The 15,032-nt window shown below is 40.7% G+C and overlaps 1 protein-coding gene across 3 annotated transcripts in view; it reads left to right on the top strand.

The window, feature by feature from the left end:
- Positions 1-10,748, top strand: part of MAGI2 (membrane associated guanylate kinase, WW and PDZ domain containing 2) — a 1,132,945-nt gene extending 1,122,197 nt beyond the window's left edge. For all 3 annotated transcript variants that reach the window (XM_074942551.1, XM_074942550.1, XM_074942552.1), the window contains one exon: positions 7,927-10,748. In XM_074942551.1, the coding sequence (XP_074798652.1) occupies positions 7,927-8,729 (803 nt within the window). In that variant the 3' untranslated portion in view covers positions 8,730-10,748. The remainder of the gene's footprint in view (positions 1-7,926) is intronic.
- Positions 10,749-15,032: the final 4,284 nt, after the last annotated feature.

Below are 15,032 nucleotides of genomic sequence, written 5' to 3'. Positions count from 1 at the left end.
CAATGGCAAAGTATGCATCCAGGATCATATTTACATATACAGACTAAAGCAAGAGGGCAAAGTTAAGGTTGAGTGGGTACTATAAACTGGGTGAGATGATGGTGTAAGAGTAGAGAATATATAAAGGAGCAAATTCCCCACAGACCAAATAAAGCAAAGCGAAGTGTCACTAGATCCTCCCAGCACAACAGATGTAAAACCTGCAGATATAGCTCCACTGATACAATGCTCACACCACACAACACCCTTTTCAAGTTCCACGGATCCTACAGAGGCCCATCAGAACATGCAGTGTACCTCGTCCAGTGCATTCAATGCCCCAACACTACCTATGGATGAAATCGGACAATCACTACACTCGCAAATGAACTCTCAGGGAAAAAAGGCTAAAAAACAAACACCCTATCAGTGTGAGGGAACACTTTTCACAACGTTAGCATGCCATATCTGACCTCTCAGTCCTCAGCCTCAGAGGAAACCGCCACACCTTCAAAAGAGGAGCCTGGAAACTTAAATTCATAACTCTGTGGACACTAAAAACCATGGACTTAACAGCAACATTTGTTTTATGGCTCATTACAACAATTTGTAACTCACCCTGCTGCCTACTAAACCTTAATCGGCCACTTCATTTTAAGCGGTCTCCTGCAGCATGTGTGAACTCCTTATGCGTAACAATCTCTCATATCTTGTATTTAGCTTAGACACTCTGGTTACTGCCTCCAGACCAGAAGAAAGAGCTCTGTGAAGCTCAAAAGCTTGTTGCTGCCAGTAAGAGAAGTTGGTCCAATAAAAGATATTACCTCACCTCTCTCAGAGCCTGGGACCAACATGGCTTCAACACCACAGCAAACAACAGAGGATTATATGGTGGGGGTAAATGGCTGGATCCTTTAACTATTTCCAGTATTATTGATGTTTGGGACTTTTCTAAAGGGGTAAACTGCCTTGCCCCCACCCTTCTGTTAAAAAGGTGTAATTTTGGGGGGAAGGTTATGCTGAATCCCACTGAAACACACTCACTTTGGAAGTCTACAGGAAGGTGAAAGGAGGGGATTGACTATAATATGATATTCGCATTGGTTTTAAAATTTAACAGAAACTACCAAAGGCTTCCCAAACCATCCAAAAATCAAAGGGGGGAACCTCTGAGTCATTTACTTCAGTAACTAAAAAAAGTGGTTATTTCAGTAGCTGTGGAAATTCCAAGACAAAGCATTAAAGTGAGTTGAAAGCTCGACCCCAAAGAACATGAAACGCAAGCTGCAGGAAACCAAAGCCATCAAGAACATAACAGGCATTCCAAGATATAAGAATAAAGGGCCAGATTCATGCCAGATGTAATTCCATTGACTTCTATTGAGATACACACCAGGGATAAGGCTTCCCTATTTTCTTTATTAGCTGCAAGAATTAAGTTTGTCACCTTGTGGCAATATGTAATTTCAGATGTAAGAGAGTAAACTATAACGTACCACATTTTGATTTTATCAACCAGTTCTTTGATTCACTAGCACTATGTCACCGAGATGTAAAAACAGATGCAAAGACATTTTGGGAACTGTTTAGTTCCTATTTCTGAAACTACCCAAAGCTTACAAATACTGTTAATTATTAATGAAATTTGGATATTAGAGGCACTGCGATTTTATTTTACTTCTGTAATAAAATGCAAATAATTATTTTTTATATTTCGTCAGGCAGGTTTTTATTATTATTATTAGTGCTATTATTGAAAAAGGACTTAACACTAGCACTTTAAAGTTAAATTCAACTGGTTGTTGGTAAACCATTGAGTCATTATTTAAACCAGTTGAGACCAAGTGGGCATATGTGACAGTATGTCTGTAGCCTTATATATCCTGGGCTGCAAGCTTGGCAGAGGTTATAAACTGAGCAAGTTTAGAGCTAATCAGAACTTGGCTAGGCAACTTCTCATGAAAACCTGAGGTGTTAGGAAAGTGATATTGGTTAATCCGTAGATGACACTCTTCTCTCTGATTTAGTACTAAGCCAGTGCCCCCAGCAAATTATGGAAGGGCACCGTTCTGTAGAAGGTACCATCTTTTCCTTCAGCTGGAAAATTGCAGTCCCAACCTCTAATTGTTGTCATGATTACAGAGTGGTCAGAAAAGAATGGGCTCCAGGTGTGGGATTAGACCTTAATTAGGAGAGGAACACACACACACACAAAATACTGGATTGCCAGTCTATTACATTAACATGTATTTACCCTCCTGAACAGAGGTTATAATGACAAAAGCAGCAACGCAAAGTTTGGCTCCACTGCCAAAATGTCATCAAAACATCTTTAGCCAGAAATTTTCCTTCCTGCTACTTCTCCCAAGTCACTGTTCTCCAAAACGACTGTCTGTCTATTATATGTTTCACCCTTAGACGTAAACTGTCCTTTGATTTCAATGGGAGTTAGGCACCTAAATGCCTTTGAGGATCTGGGACTCAGTCACCACTCTACTCCTATGTTCACGTGACTGCAATTTGTTGTATAAGTGAATGTTGCTAGTTAGACATGCTCAGTTCCTGCATATGAAAGGACCTCTGCTCCCATGGTGGAGGTGGTGAAGACTGGCACTCCACCAAAAAGCACCTGCTAATCATACCAACTGGGATGCAAGTGCAGTAACTCTTGACATTCTCAGTTCATCTACTCTATTTACAGTATAAGTTCAAAGGAGGTTTTTCAAAACACAAATGAGAGAGGCACCATTAACCTTCAATGGGAGTTGGACACTGACTATCCTTTGTACCGTTGGAAAGCTCCCGCTGAACTCATTTCCTCCTTTTTGTCACAGTATTAAAAAATCTCATGGCACTTCCTTTCTTTCCTGGCCATAGTAAGAGTGACAGCCTTCGTATTCTAGTCACATTGTAATATGGGTAGTTATAATCCTGCCTAAATCCCCACCCCAACCACCGCCTGTAGTTTCAACTGAACATGGTATGCTTTTGTTCTTTTCATAAACTTGTGCAGTAGTATATTTCATGCATTGTTAAACAGCCACCATTTTCTACCACAGATGTGGCTGCATTTCAGTGGAGTGTGGAAGGGAATGAAAGTATACCTTTGTATATAGTTTGAAACGTTTGTAATATGCTTTCAGATCCTTTGTAATGAAAGGTGCTAAAGAATAGGCTATATTTATTATTACCACAACAGGCTTTGTTTGTGTCTGTAAAATGTCTTGAAGTTAAAGCAAAGACTTGATGCTTCAGACACATTACCAAATTCCTCTAGCCTCTAACCAGCTCTCAGAAAGGAGATGGGGGTGGAGAGAAGAAAGAGAGAGAGAGTAAAATAATTAATTTGGTAGCTCAAAAGCATAAAATTTTGCATTTTTTTCATATTTATGTTTGTTATAGAAAAGCAATCATCTTAATGACAGTTGAACAAGCTCAAACAAACCATTATGTTTGCACACAGCTGTTAAAAGGTTTTTCTTTTGAGCGGCAAATTACTTTACATTGCTGCCCTTTGATCTACCCTAGAATTTTGATATTTTCCCATAACATTCTAACACTAGGGGAGAACCAGATTTAACTACCACTGCATCAGTGTGCTCTTTGTTAGTCAGTTCCATGTTGCAACAATAATGGTTTGCAGACATTAACATTTACAGAGACTGAAGGGTGCTTTTTCTGCATAATTGCTTCTCATTTAAAAAAGAAAAGGGGGGGACAGGTTCCGCGATGTTTAGAGATACAGAAAGTTATTGTTCTCATGTTCTTCCTCAAACATAATACATTTCCCCAAAATATAAACCGGGGGCTTTACTCTGTATAGGGATCTTTTGTGATGTAGTCATACTGGAAATTATTTCCTTAGAGCATTTCAAATTCCTCTTATAGTGGTTGTCTTCAAAAATGGATGCACACATTCCATTGTGAAAAAAACAATATAAATAAATGTCAAGCAAAGGGCCCAATCATGCAGTTCTTACACAGGCAAAATGTCCATTGAGGCCTGTCTGCCAGTAGTACTTCTTAGCCCAGGAAATGGGAAATACCAGGATGTTATCCATTCTAACTTGGCAGCTCATGTAATTGTTCATATAATTCGTCTGTATTCACTTTTAGCTGTGGTGGATCCAAACTATTGAAGAAATTGGCAAGTTATAAAATCTGTCACTCTAGGCATAACTTTTCCATTAGTCTTCCATGGTGCAATCATGGATAAGGAAATTAAACTTCAATGTAAGCTTCCATTTTGGTTATTGACTGTACAAAATCTTTACTTGTCTGCAAAAATCCCATGTGAGCTAAAGAGAGAAGAGTCAAGGGTTCAGTCTTAACATGAGTCTTGCAAGCAAACGTTACTTCAGCATGTAATATAGTTAACCGTGCCTGCCCTGCCACACACCAGCCGCTCTCATCAGCTGAACAAAGCCAGGGATTGGAGCAGAGACTTTCTAGCGCTATTGGTGTTTCAGGAGGCGAGGGTGACCAGACGACAAGAACAAAATATGAGGACACAATGGGGGGGAGGGGGCAGCCACAGGCTCAAACCCCACCCTACCCCCACCACCAGGGCCGGCTCTAGGTTTTTTGCTGCCCCAAGCAAAAAAAAAAAAAAAAAAAAAAGCCAGAGTGCTGCCGAAGCAAAATATCGGGACAAATGGTGTCCCGATGGTACATCAGTCGGGACGCGGGACAAACCTAAATATCGGGACGTCTGGTCACCCGACAGGAGGCAGCCCTTGCCTACGTCAGTATGTGATACATTGCCAAGCAGGGTGCTGGGAGCAATGTACTGCTGCAACTGCAGCCTTTACAAAGAGAGAAAATTGAGGTCCTGCCCATTTGGGGTCATTAAAGAGCCTACGGCATTTTTAGCAAGCGTTAGGAGCGTGACTGACGATATCGCTGGCCAGAGTCTGATTTGGGTAACGACTCAGAATGGATGAACGGGCTCAGAGGAATAAGAAATCCATGCATATACCAGATACCAATGCCTCACCCAGACTCAAACTGAACTACATTCAACCCTTTACACGGGTCTGACATGTCTGGGTAAGAGATCTTGGGGAATGACCGGGAGCAGCAGGGTGTGTTTTGGGGCTCTCTCTGAAGAATTCCTAACTGGTTGAAAATCTTCTTGGGGAACAGCCCAGAGACTAATTACGGCCCCCGCCCCCAACACCGAGTCCACTCTATTTTCAGAGTGCTACCGAGCAGGCCCACTCGCCCCTTGATCCCTTTCCCTCTGGGTGTTTTGGAACAGGCGATAGTTTGTGGCCACTGCGCTGTATCATGGGGGACTAGTGATTAGCCCATCCACCCTGGTTTTGGCAGGTAGCGAACTGGGTCAGTCCTCCTAAGGGACAGGTGATTCACAGGGGGCTGACACAGTCTTGTACTGTGGCTACTAGATCATTCCATTCAATCATATTGCCGCTGGCCCTTCCTATTTTTACTGCTCTGGAAGTGATCGTCCCCAAGGACGTGGTTTACTGTCACGTGAGATTAGGGATTTCAGAATAGCCCAATGTGCTCTGCTACCAGTCAGTGAAGTTCAACAATGCCGTTAATTTGGGGGGCAGCGTGGATATGCCTTACAGTTGGCAAGTGCACAATTATAGTTGTTTCTCTGTTTCCTTTTTACATTCTGCCCCACAGCTGACTTCCGTGGTGTTGCATGGATATTAAAAGAGGGCAAAATTTGACTTTTTTCCAGAGCTTTCTAATTTTGATGTGAACTTGCCACATAGGATCTTTACTTGAAAAGTTTTTTCCCACTAATTTCTTGGGAGAAAAACATTGGTTCAGATAGATCTATGGTGTAAGCAGGAGGGGGGGAAATCAGGGGGTTACCATTTTGAGCCATAGTTTTTGCACTAAAATATTTCAAAAAATTACTTGGACTTAAGTGAAATTTAGTTCCCGATTTAGGTATAACATGAACTAATAGGCTGCAGCTTTTTTTTTTTTTAAAGAGTCAAGCGGTGATGCCCTGCTCCTTATTCATCAGCGTGACTCCCATTAACTCTACTGAGAGGTATAGAGCAGCATTAAACAACAAATTAACTCATAGATGTCTGGAAGAGGCCACTGTGACAGTGCAGCACTAGCTTTTCATAGGCAAATTCATGAGAGCTGAGAGGCCTGAAAAGTTGAGCCCTCCATTTATTTGTGTGAGGGGTTTTAAAATTCAGTGTAGACCCTGAACCCAGTTAGACTCCAAACCCAAGTGTGTTTGCCTTACCCAGATTTCACTTTTGACCTTTCAAATGCTATTTTCCCCCAGATATGCTCATGGTACAAAAGCACATGACTGGCACCAGATGGGAAAATAAATATCTCCTCAGCTGGCCACGCTGCTCTCACCACATCACCCACCTCTATATTGTCTCTTCTATTTTTATCTACAGAAGAAATAAATAATTAAGCAGGCTGCTTCAGTTAAACTTATGGTCTCCATCCCAGACTTGAGCATAAAGCACATTTCACTCTTCACAGTAATGTGCATCCTCATGATGATTTGAAACTGGCCACAATGTTACTTAGGAAAAAGAAATGGTGTAGATTTTTAGGAATGGTTCAGATCTGTAAGTGCTACCTTTCTGAAGGCCAGACTTAATCCTCAGTCAGCAGATAACATTTTCTCCTTAATAAACATTCTCTCTCCTTTCACTGAGTCCCATCATTGCATGGATTTTTTCACCTGTGGGAGCATTTTGATCTTACTGAAATGGTGGCAATTATGGGACCACATTAACCAAGCTCAGAGACTTCTCTGGCCTCACAGTGGAAGTGGTGGGAGCCAGGCTGCCAAGCAGCTCCTATGAGTCTCAGACTGGCTGCCTGCCTTAAGATGAATCAAAAGAAATGTTGATCACTCACTCAAAGAGAAAGAAACACTGGCCTGACCAAGATAAGACACTTTATATTTTGCCAGTGGTTTGGGATGTAGGTGCTGAAGTCTAATTAACTCAACTTTCAGCTCTTCTGAATCACATTGGAAGGGCCACATCCTGCACCATCTTATTCATGTGAGTTGTTCCAAAGAGCTTAGTGGGGCAACTCATGAGAGTAGAGGCTTACAGGATTGGGCCAAAGTATTTCCAAAACAGAGAAGAACATGATGTCTCTGGCTTTCTTTATGGCTCAGCATATCCTAAGCACCATCTATCTTAAGAAAATGGGATCTACAGAATCTAACCAAATTCTATTGAGGCAGAGGAACTGAGACAAAGTCAAGGGTGATAGCCAAGACTTTTCAGAGCCTGCATGTCTTTACATAAGGCAGAACACTGTAGATATGCTTTCAGAATAATAGGGCCCTAAACATTGCAATAATATAGTTGTTTAGAAAAAACTGGATTTGATGGATGACGTGGTCTGGACCACAAATTTCTGCTGATTGTTGTATGCTTGTAGGGACATGTATAATAGATAGCAGAAAGGCCTCTTCATTTGTCCTTTGAGAGAGAAATTATATGGCTAACTAAGAAATCCACTATAATGGCACAAAAATGCATTTTGATTTCACCAGCATATGTCAGTATTATTATACTTTTAATATACGCGAAGAAAAGTTAAACCTATATCAATGGACTTCGTATTTTCAGCATCAAATCCCACAGTTCTTAGTAGGCTGACCAGACAGCAAGTGTCAAAAATCGGGACAGGAGGTTGGAGGGTAATAGGTTCTTATGTGAGAAAAGACCCAAAAATCAGGATTGTCCCTATAAAATTGGGACATCTGGTCACCCTAGTTCTTACTGAGGCAAATCTGTTGATGGCATTTCTACCTCCCACATCCATTGATTTCAATGGGAGTTTTACCCAACTAAGGGCTGCAGGGTTTAGGTCCAGTATGGGTTTTGGGTATTGTAACTGATGTTTGAAATATAAGGTCCAAGTTATGTGAATAATTCCTTAACTCCCTTCTCTTTGTTGTTATAACAGACGAACCAAACTCCTGGAGTTCTCTCTCTGCCACCTCCCCAGGTCTGCCGGAAATAGCTATTTCCCTTGATGACATAATCTCACCATTATCTTCATCACATCTAGCCCCACTCTCTGACCCTTCTCACCAGATAAACCCAGAACCAAGATGGGATATCAAGAGGGAACATGATGTAAGAAAACCAAAGGAGCTTTCGTCAAATGGCCACAAAAAGAAAAGGTTAGGAGAGCAAAGAGAAAGGTCAGCAAGTCCGAAAAAGGTAGACAGGACAAAGCATGAAGAGGCTTCTAGGAAAGGATACTCAGAAGGCAAAAAAAAGACCACTGGTGGCGGCAGGCCCACCTCTGAAAGTAAGGCAGTGGGACAGAGTGTTACGATCGAGGCTGGAGCAAGAGAGCATGTATGTGCCAGAATCAACGATGAACATCTTGGGAAATCCAAGAAGCCAGAAGGCAAGAAAGATGGATCTCTCAGTGTGAAAGAAGATCACAGATCTGGAAATACCTCTGAGAAGAAATCAGCTGCAGCTTCTGAACATGTCAAGCTTGATTTAGTTGGTGCTACAAAGACGTACAGTAGCAATAGCTGCAGCTCACATGGAAGTGATATGGACCAGAACAAGAGGGACCCTGATGGGAAACCCAGTGAGTTCCCCAGGAAGGGACATCTCCATTCCATTAACACACGCAGCATCAACAATACAGTTCGGAAGGCAACAGTCTCACCAGGCCCATGGAAAATTCCTGGCTCGGATAAGCTACCTAGTGTACTGAAGTCTGGCACTTCTGCCATGAGCAGATAAATAAGTGAACTGTTGCCCTCTAACTGTTTCACACTGATGCAGAACATACTTCTTAGCTTCTGTCTCACATTGATTTATTTTAATTTATTTTAACTATCACACATATACACAAAACACTGAAGAATGGAAACATTAATGTGTAATTCCATGACAATATGCACAATGTCTAATAAATTCAAGCAGCATATAGTCAACATGGAGATTTAAAACTGACCCTGAAGTCCCCAGTTCCATTTTAGGGACTTTGGCAGCTATGGAAGAAACCAAAACAAAATGAAGGACAATGTGTCAGAGAAGGACAGTGCAGTGTAGCTTTAGTATTTTTATTCCACTGCATGAAGGACTTTGGATTTAGTTCAAACTTTATATCAAGGAACTGGAGCAAGTTAGAGCAATCACAGACTGGAACATCGCCTTAAATAACACTGCACGAAGCAAGCTGAAACTGAGAAAGAATATTTTAACTGAGCTAAGATGTTGTAAATATATTGTTCTCAACGTATCTAGACAAGGGTTGAAGGGTTTCTTTGAAACTATACGCCCAGGACACGTCTCCACTGTTAACAATTTGGAATAGTCCACATGATCCCCAGCAGCATAGTTCACTTCATGTGTTGAGTTGGATGAGTTGGGGAATCTAATGGATTTGTTGGTGTGATAGCATTTCTACTGCCATTTTGTGAACAAATCATATTTCTGTACATTGGAAAGGAGTTAGGGTGCAGTTGTAGTTGCAAATTATCCTCAAAAACGATTTACCACAGGTTCCCCTAATATTACAAGTAGCACAGAAACCTCAGTTGGTCAAGCTCAAAACTGAGACTTACAGTTACAAGACCTTTCTAATGACAGGATGATTCTTAAAAGAAAAAAAGCTGCAGTTTCCTTAATGAAAAGCCTTTCTTTCCCACAGAAAACAACAATTTTGCTTATCAACAGTGCTATATTTTGTATATCTATACAGACTTTAGTTCAGGCATCTTTAAGTTTTGGCAGATCAGATGCTTTTACTGCACACACTAACACAAATGAGACTTGTTTCCAAGATAAAAGTTCTTAGTTCATTATATTTTCATCAGAGACATTTTCTCTCTCTTTTATTTCCATTTTACTTGTTTCTCTGTCTCAAGTCCACCTTCCTGGGTTCCTGGGGAAGGATTCCGAATTCCATGAGTCACCATTCTGTCCCCAGTAGGTTTCTTGTTTTGCCAAAAAGCTCTGGATAATAATACACAGGCTGTTTAAAAAAAATTGATGCTATTTGCAGAAATAGACATCAGTACGCTAGCAAACTCTGATATTCATGTGCTCAGCTCAAGAGTCACATTGAGATCATCATTATCCAAACAGGTCAGCACCTAATATATTTCTCAAACATTGCACTAGACTCATTCTCCCCTTAGAAATGTGTAGGCATGTTTCTTCCTATCAGATTATTTTAAAAGTCTCAAACAAAGGATTTTGCAGCTTTTAAAACTTTTTTTTTTTAAGAAAAACTCCATTTATCATATTTTAAAAAGCACAAATCCATGTAGCTGTTGACAATTTTTATTTAATTAAAAGAAAATCTTTATCCCCTGAACTAGAAATCCAATATAATTTGCCATTAATTTATTGAATTGGATTTTGGACAATGCTTCCATAGTGTAGATGCACGCCCCGGTATCTTATTTTCTATGTGTAAAGAAACAAATCATAAAACATGAAAAACAATTGAGATTATGCTTGCATAAACTCTAATTTGCACAGTTCACAGCTACTCCTTGTGCAGTAATTGCTTTATGCGGCTGTAATCAATAACCTGTGAAGACAGCACATCATCTAAACCCCATTCCAAATAATATTTCTGTGTAGTGTTAGCTGTGAATTTACCCTGTACAGCTCGATCTCTATAAATATAATTCCATGTATTAATAGTCACAGAAAGGCTGTAAGTGAGCAACTATTTTTATGAAACGCACCACTATGGATAAATTAACTTTTACAGAAATCTTGTTTACTGTATGATAATCTAAACCACTGTCAAATAAAATATATATATCCAAAAAATATTTTTTTAGCTGTACATATTGTGTATTAATTTTGAGTGGTTTTTAAGTGGGCTACCAAGAAATAAATGTTTGCATGCACTGGACTGGAAATAACACACAGTTTCATTATGCAAAAGATATTGCCATGTTGATTTCTGATTCAGAGGAAGAATACAATTTCTGAATTAAAATGCAGGCAGCCAGTACAGATACCAGAAAGAAAATGTATTTCGTATGTCTATATTTAGAAACAGCAAAAGCTCAGCAAACGCCCCCCCCCCTTAAAAAAAGCACCTGAACTCTCCCTTCCCCTTCCTCCCCAATCATGAGATATAGAGATGATCAGCCCCACAGCACTGGAAGTCATCATTTGTGCTTATCTAATGTGGACAATTGGAATTTGGCAGTCTGAGCACTCTAAAGGTTTGCTCACCAGAGTGGATTGTGGGGCATGATTTAAGTACCAAGTTACCTGATAGAAACAGTCTATCAGAATATATCAAGAAACGTCAGAGAGTAATTTTGTTGTATTGAATGGATTTAGGACACAAGAACGTACGTTATGGGGGCCTTCTCCTGCTCCCATTGAGCTAAATGGAAAAACTCCTGTTAAATTCCGTGGGCACAAGATTCGGCCAGGAGTATCATGTAATTTGCTAACTCGTGACACTTTAGAATCATGGACGCTAATAACTAGAGTTGATGGGGAAACTGAGTTGATTCCTACAGATACGACATTTTGAAACAAAATGACAATTTTTGTTCCATTTTATCTTAAAATGTTGTTTCATGTAGATGTTTGGAATCTGGAAAATTTCAGTTTTCCATTTTCAGTATTTGGATTTTTGGCAGAGGCAGAACTCCCCTCCCTTTCCTTTTTGCCTTTGGACCCTTTTTTCCATTGGTAAAAGACAGAGGAAGTCACTGTTTAGCAACTGTTTCCCAACTTTGTCTAACTGAAAACCAAGCAAACAAATGAGAACAAGTGGGCTTTTTTTCACATTCCCCACTTTTTAAAAGTTTTTCTTACCTGTTCCATGGAGGGGTGGGGGGGAAGAAGGGGGAGGTCTAATAAAGGAGGGGGAATACAGAAACCAGAAATGAAAACTTGATTTTTTCGGGGGGGGGAGGGGTTAAAAAATCAGAATTTTAAGTTGAAGCAAAACAAAAATTTTGTTTCAAATGGCCATTCAAAATTAAACAAAACTGTTTTGTTCTGAAATTTCCTGAAGGAAAAATCAGCATTTTTTCATTTAAATTACAGTTTGCCAGGAAAAAAAACTTTTCAATTAAACCTCATTTGTCAAAAGGAAAATTTTCCACATGAAAATTTCCCACCAGTTGTACTAATAACTTTGTTGTTTGTTACTGTTACAATACCTAGCAAAACAAATACACCATGGCTTTAGAACTCTGGACGTAAGTGGAACTCTCTATCATTCCCATGTCTAGATTGGTGAATAAGGGTGTGATTCAAATCCTACTGAAGTCAATGAGAATTCTTCCATTGCCTTCAAAGCAGTTTGTAACAGATTCTAAATTTACAGGACTGAGTGTTTCCCTCGCTTTTACATACTCATTGTATTTTCTGTTAGCAATGATACACAGCAAGATACGTTTCCCAAGGGGTTGTTTTACTTCCAGAGAAATTAAAATTCACCTGGTTTTTGGACTCCTCTTATAATACCACCTGCATCATCACGTTATCACTCAGAAGCATATTGCCCTTAGTGTTGTTTTTGCTTACACATCGTTTGATACCAATCTAGTAACACGGGAGATTGAATAGTTACACGGATTTTCCACTTGCAGCATGTAACATAATTGGCTGTACACTGAGAAACAGGTCCTTCACAGCAGAGCCTATTGTTATAGCCATATGGCATGCATGTGATCGGGAAAAACACAGATTTTGGGGGAGGATTTTGGCCAAATTAGCACTTTCTCCCTACAACTGTAGCATTGCTGTGAGGAGCTTAGCAGCACGAGGCATATTCTGTTTGTCTCGTCACTTGATCAATGGCTGATATTTGGATGGACAGAGGAAGTCTTATTAAAATGCTAACTATGTTATTAAGGAGAAGTGACCTAGGAGCAGGTTTAACTATTGTTTATACAGCGCTCAGAGTGTTTGTGGTGTTCAGGGTCTGATGTAATGAGCTGTGGACAGGCAGACCTTTTATACAGATCAGCTGGGCTTGGTAAGGTAACAGCTGCATCTGCTCACCAGTCATGCACCATTTCTCTGCCTGGTTCCACACCAATACAGATCTGACAGGGACAATGGAAGTTAGAGCTTGGACTCTTGCTGGGCATGCCCTGCATGGGGCATTACAGGTTGGGTGTCACACGGACAAATAAGGAAACAAAGTGTTGGCCAGAGGCATTTACATTCAAACGAGCTTGATAGAAACCCAGAAAAATCCCTCAAGCTGCACAGTCTTTTCAGCTGATGCCTTTTCTTTTAGTGCTTGTGAATGGTGCTCAACAGATGGCCAGGAAGACTGACAGTCTCTGTTACTTACAGGACAAATACGTACGGGCAAAGGCACTGCAGGTTTCCCCACAATGTCCACCCCATATGTTTCAATCCTGAACTGGAGGGGCCACCTGTAGAGGTGCGAGTCCCTTTAGTGCTGACTGTAGAAATGATTGGGCAATGTAAATATTTGTCCAATGGGAACTGGCCTGACACCAACTACCCAGCTCATAATACATAGGTCTAACCATAGCCTCTTTTCTCTTCTCGCATTCACCACTAAACCAATTGAATGTGCCATCTACACCATTGTCCTGAGTTCCTCTCTTTCAGCTCCAGCCTGAAGCCCATTCAGTCTGGTTTCATCGTCTCCATTCCACTGTGAAAGTTAAGAACTTTGCATCGGAAGCTGCCCCAAGTACTCACACCCTCGTAGCATTATTTGACTTCTCAATAATGGAACCATTATGTATTCACAGGGCTGAGATTAAATGCTCAATTACCTTTATCATTAACACAGCTATAGAATCCAGTTTTTTTTTGTATACCAATACTCTTGTGTCTGGCTCATTTATTCATGTTTTACTTAGAAGTGTTCTTCTGACTTGGTCAGTTTTGTGAGGCCTACTGTCTCTTCCATTGTCATGCACCAGCTGAGAAGGTGATGCTCCTGTAGTTATGTATTCGGCAGCCATGCTTTTTTGTCCATTGTTCCCTGCTATACATACCATAGGTAGGACTATAGTACTTACACAGAACTATCACCACCACACAAGTAGTGCTAGTTTGCCAAAGTAAATGCACTATTACCAAGGACTTCTTGGAAGTTAGTAATTATTCTGGATTTACATCAGTGCAGGAGACTGGAATTTGATCCAGTCCCCTGAGTAGTATCATTAAATACTGCATCTACATTTGTTTTAATAAGCATCATGTACTATACATTTTATGAAGGTTGAGACCAAGTCTTTGAAGGTTGAGACCTTTGTCTTCACAGCTAGCCCTTTCCAGGTTACATTTCAGTTGGAAGTAGCAACCAATATAATAGTTCTTCATGCTACCAGTAACACCACATTGTGCTCATAGAACTTTTAATCTTCAACGCAATAAACTCCAACAAGACTCTGCTGAGTTAAGCTGGTATTATGATCCCCATTTTACAGATGGGGAAACTGAGGCTGGGAGGTTAAAGTTGCAAAGGGCCAGAGTGTTTCTGTGGCAGTGTCAGGATCAGAACTCATAATTTTGTGGTTTTCAATCCTGAGCGCAAGCCATAGCTCCTGCTAAGAAGTTGCCATTCCTTATTTAGGACTGCCTCATCTGCGACTGTGGCCACCTATCTTCTCTGCCCCATTGCCCTCTACTCTGTACAGTGAACTAAATACAGTGAGCCAGCTGGACAATTAATTGCTACTCCCAAGGTTTGGACTGCACTCCAGATGCTGGACTGATGTCAAACAGTAGCACAGGTCAAGGATTTTTCCTGTGGTCTGCTCCCACGACCACTCCAAGCACAGAAGTCCCATGGATTCCATTGGGAATTCTATGCATGGAAGGCTTGCAGGGTCAGGCTTTTAGAATGGCTATAACTCCTGATAGTATATTATCACTTCTTTCTAGGAACCATAGCCACAATTCACTGGCATCATAGTGCCTGCTCTAGTTTCCTGAAAGGTCAGTCAGATCTGAATGTGCAATGCTTTGAATTGGAAGGGGCTAGGGGGAAGAGGAGTTACTTACCTTGTACAGTAATTGGAGTTCTTTGAGATGCTCGACTCCTCTGGGTGCGCCACT

Source organism: Natator depressus, chromosome 1, assembly GCF_965152275.1.
Source record: "Natator depressus isolate rNatDep1 chromosome 1, rNatDep2.hap1, whole genome shotgun sequence".
NCBI classification, from domain to species: Eukaryota; Metazoa; Chordata; order Testudines; family Cheloniidae; genus Natator; species Natator depressus.
This window is presented reverse-complemented; position numbering and strand designations above follow the sequence as displayed.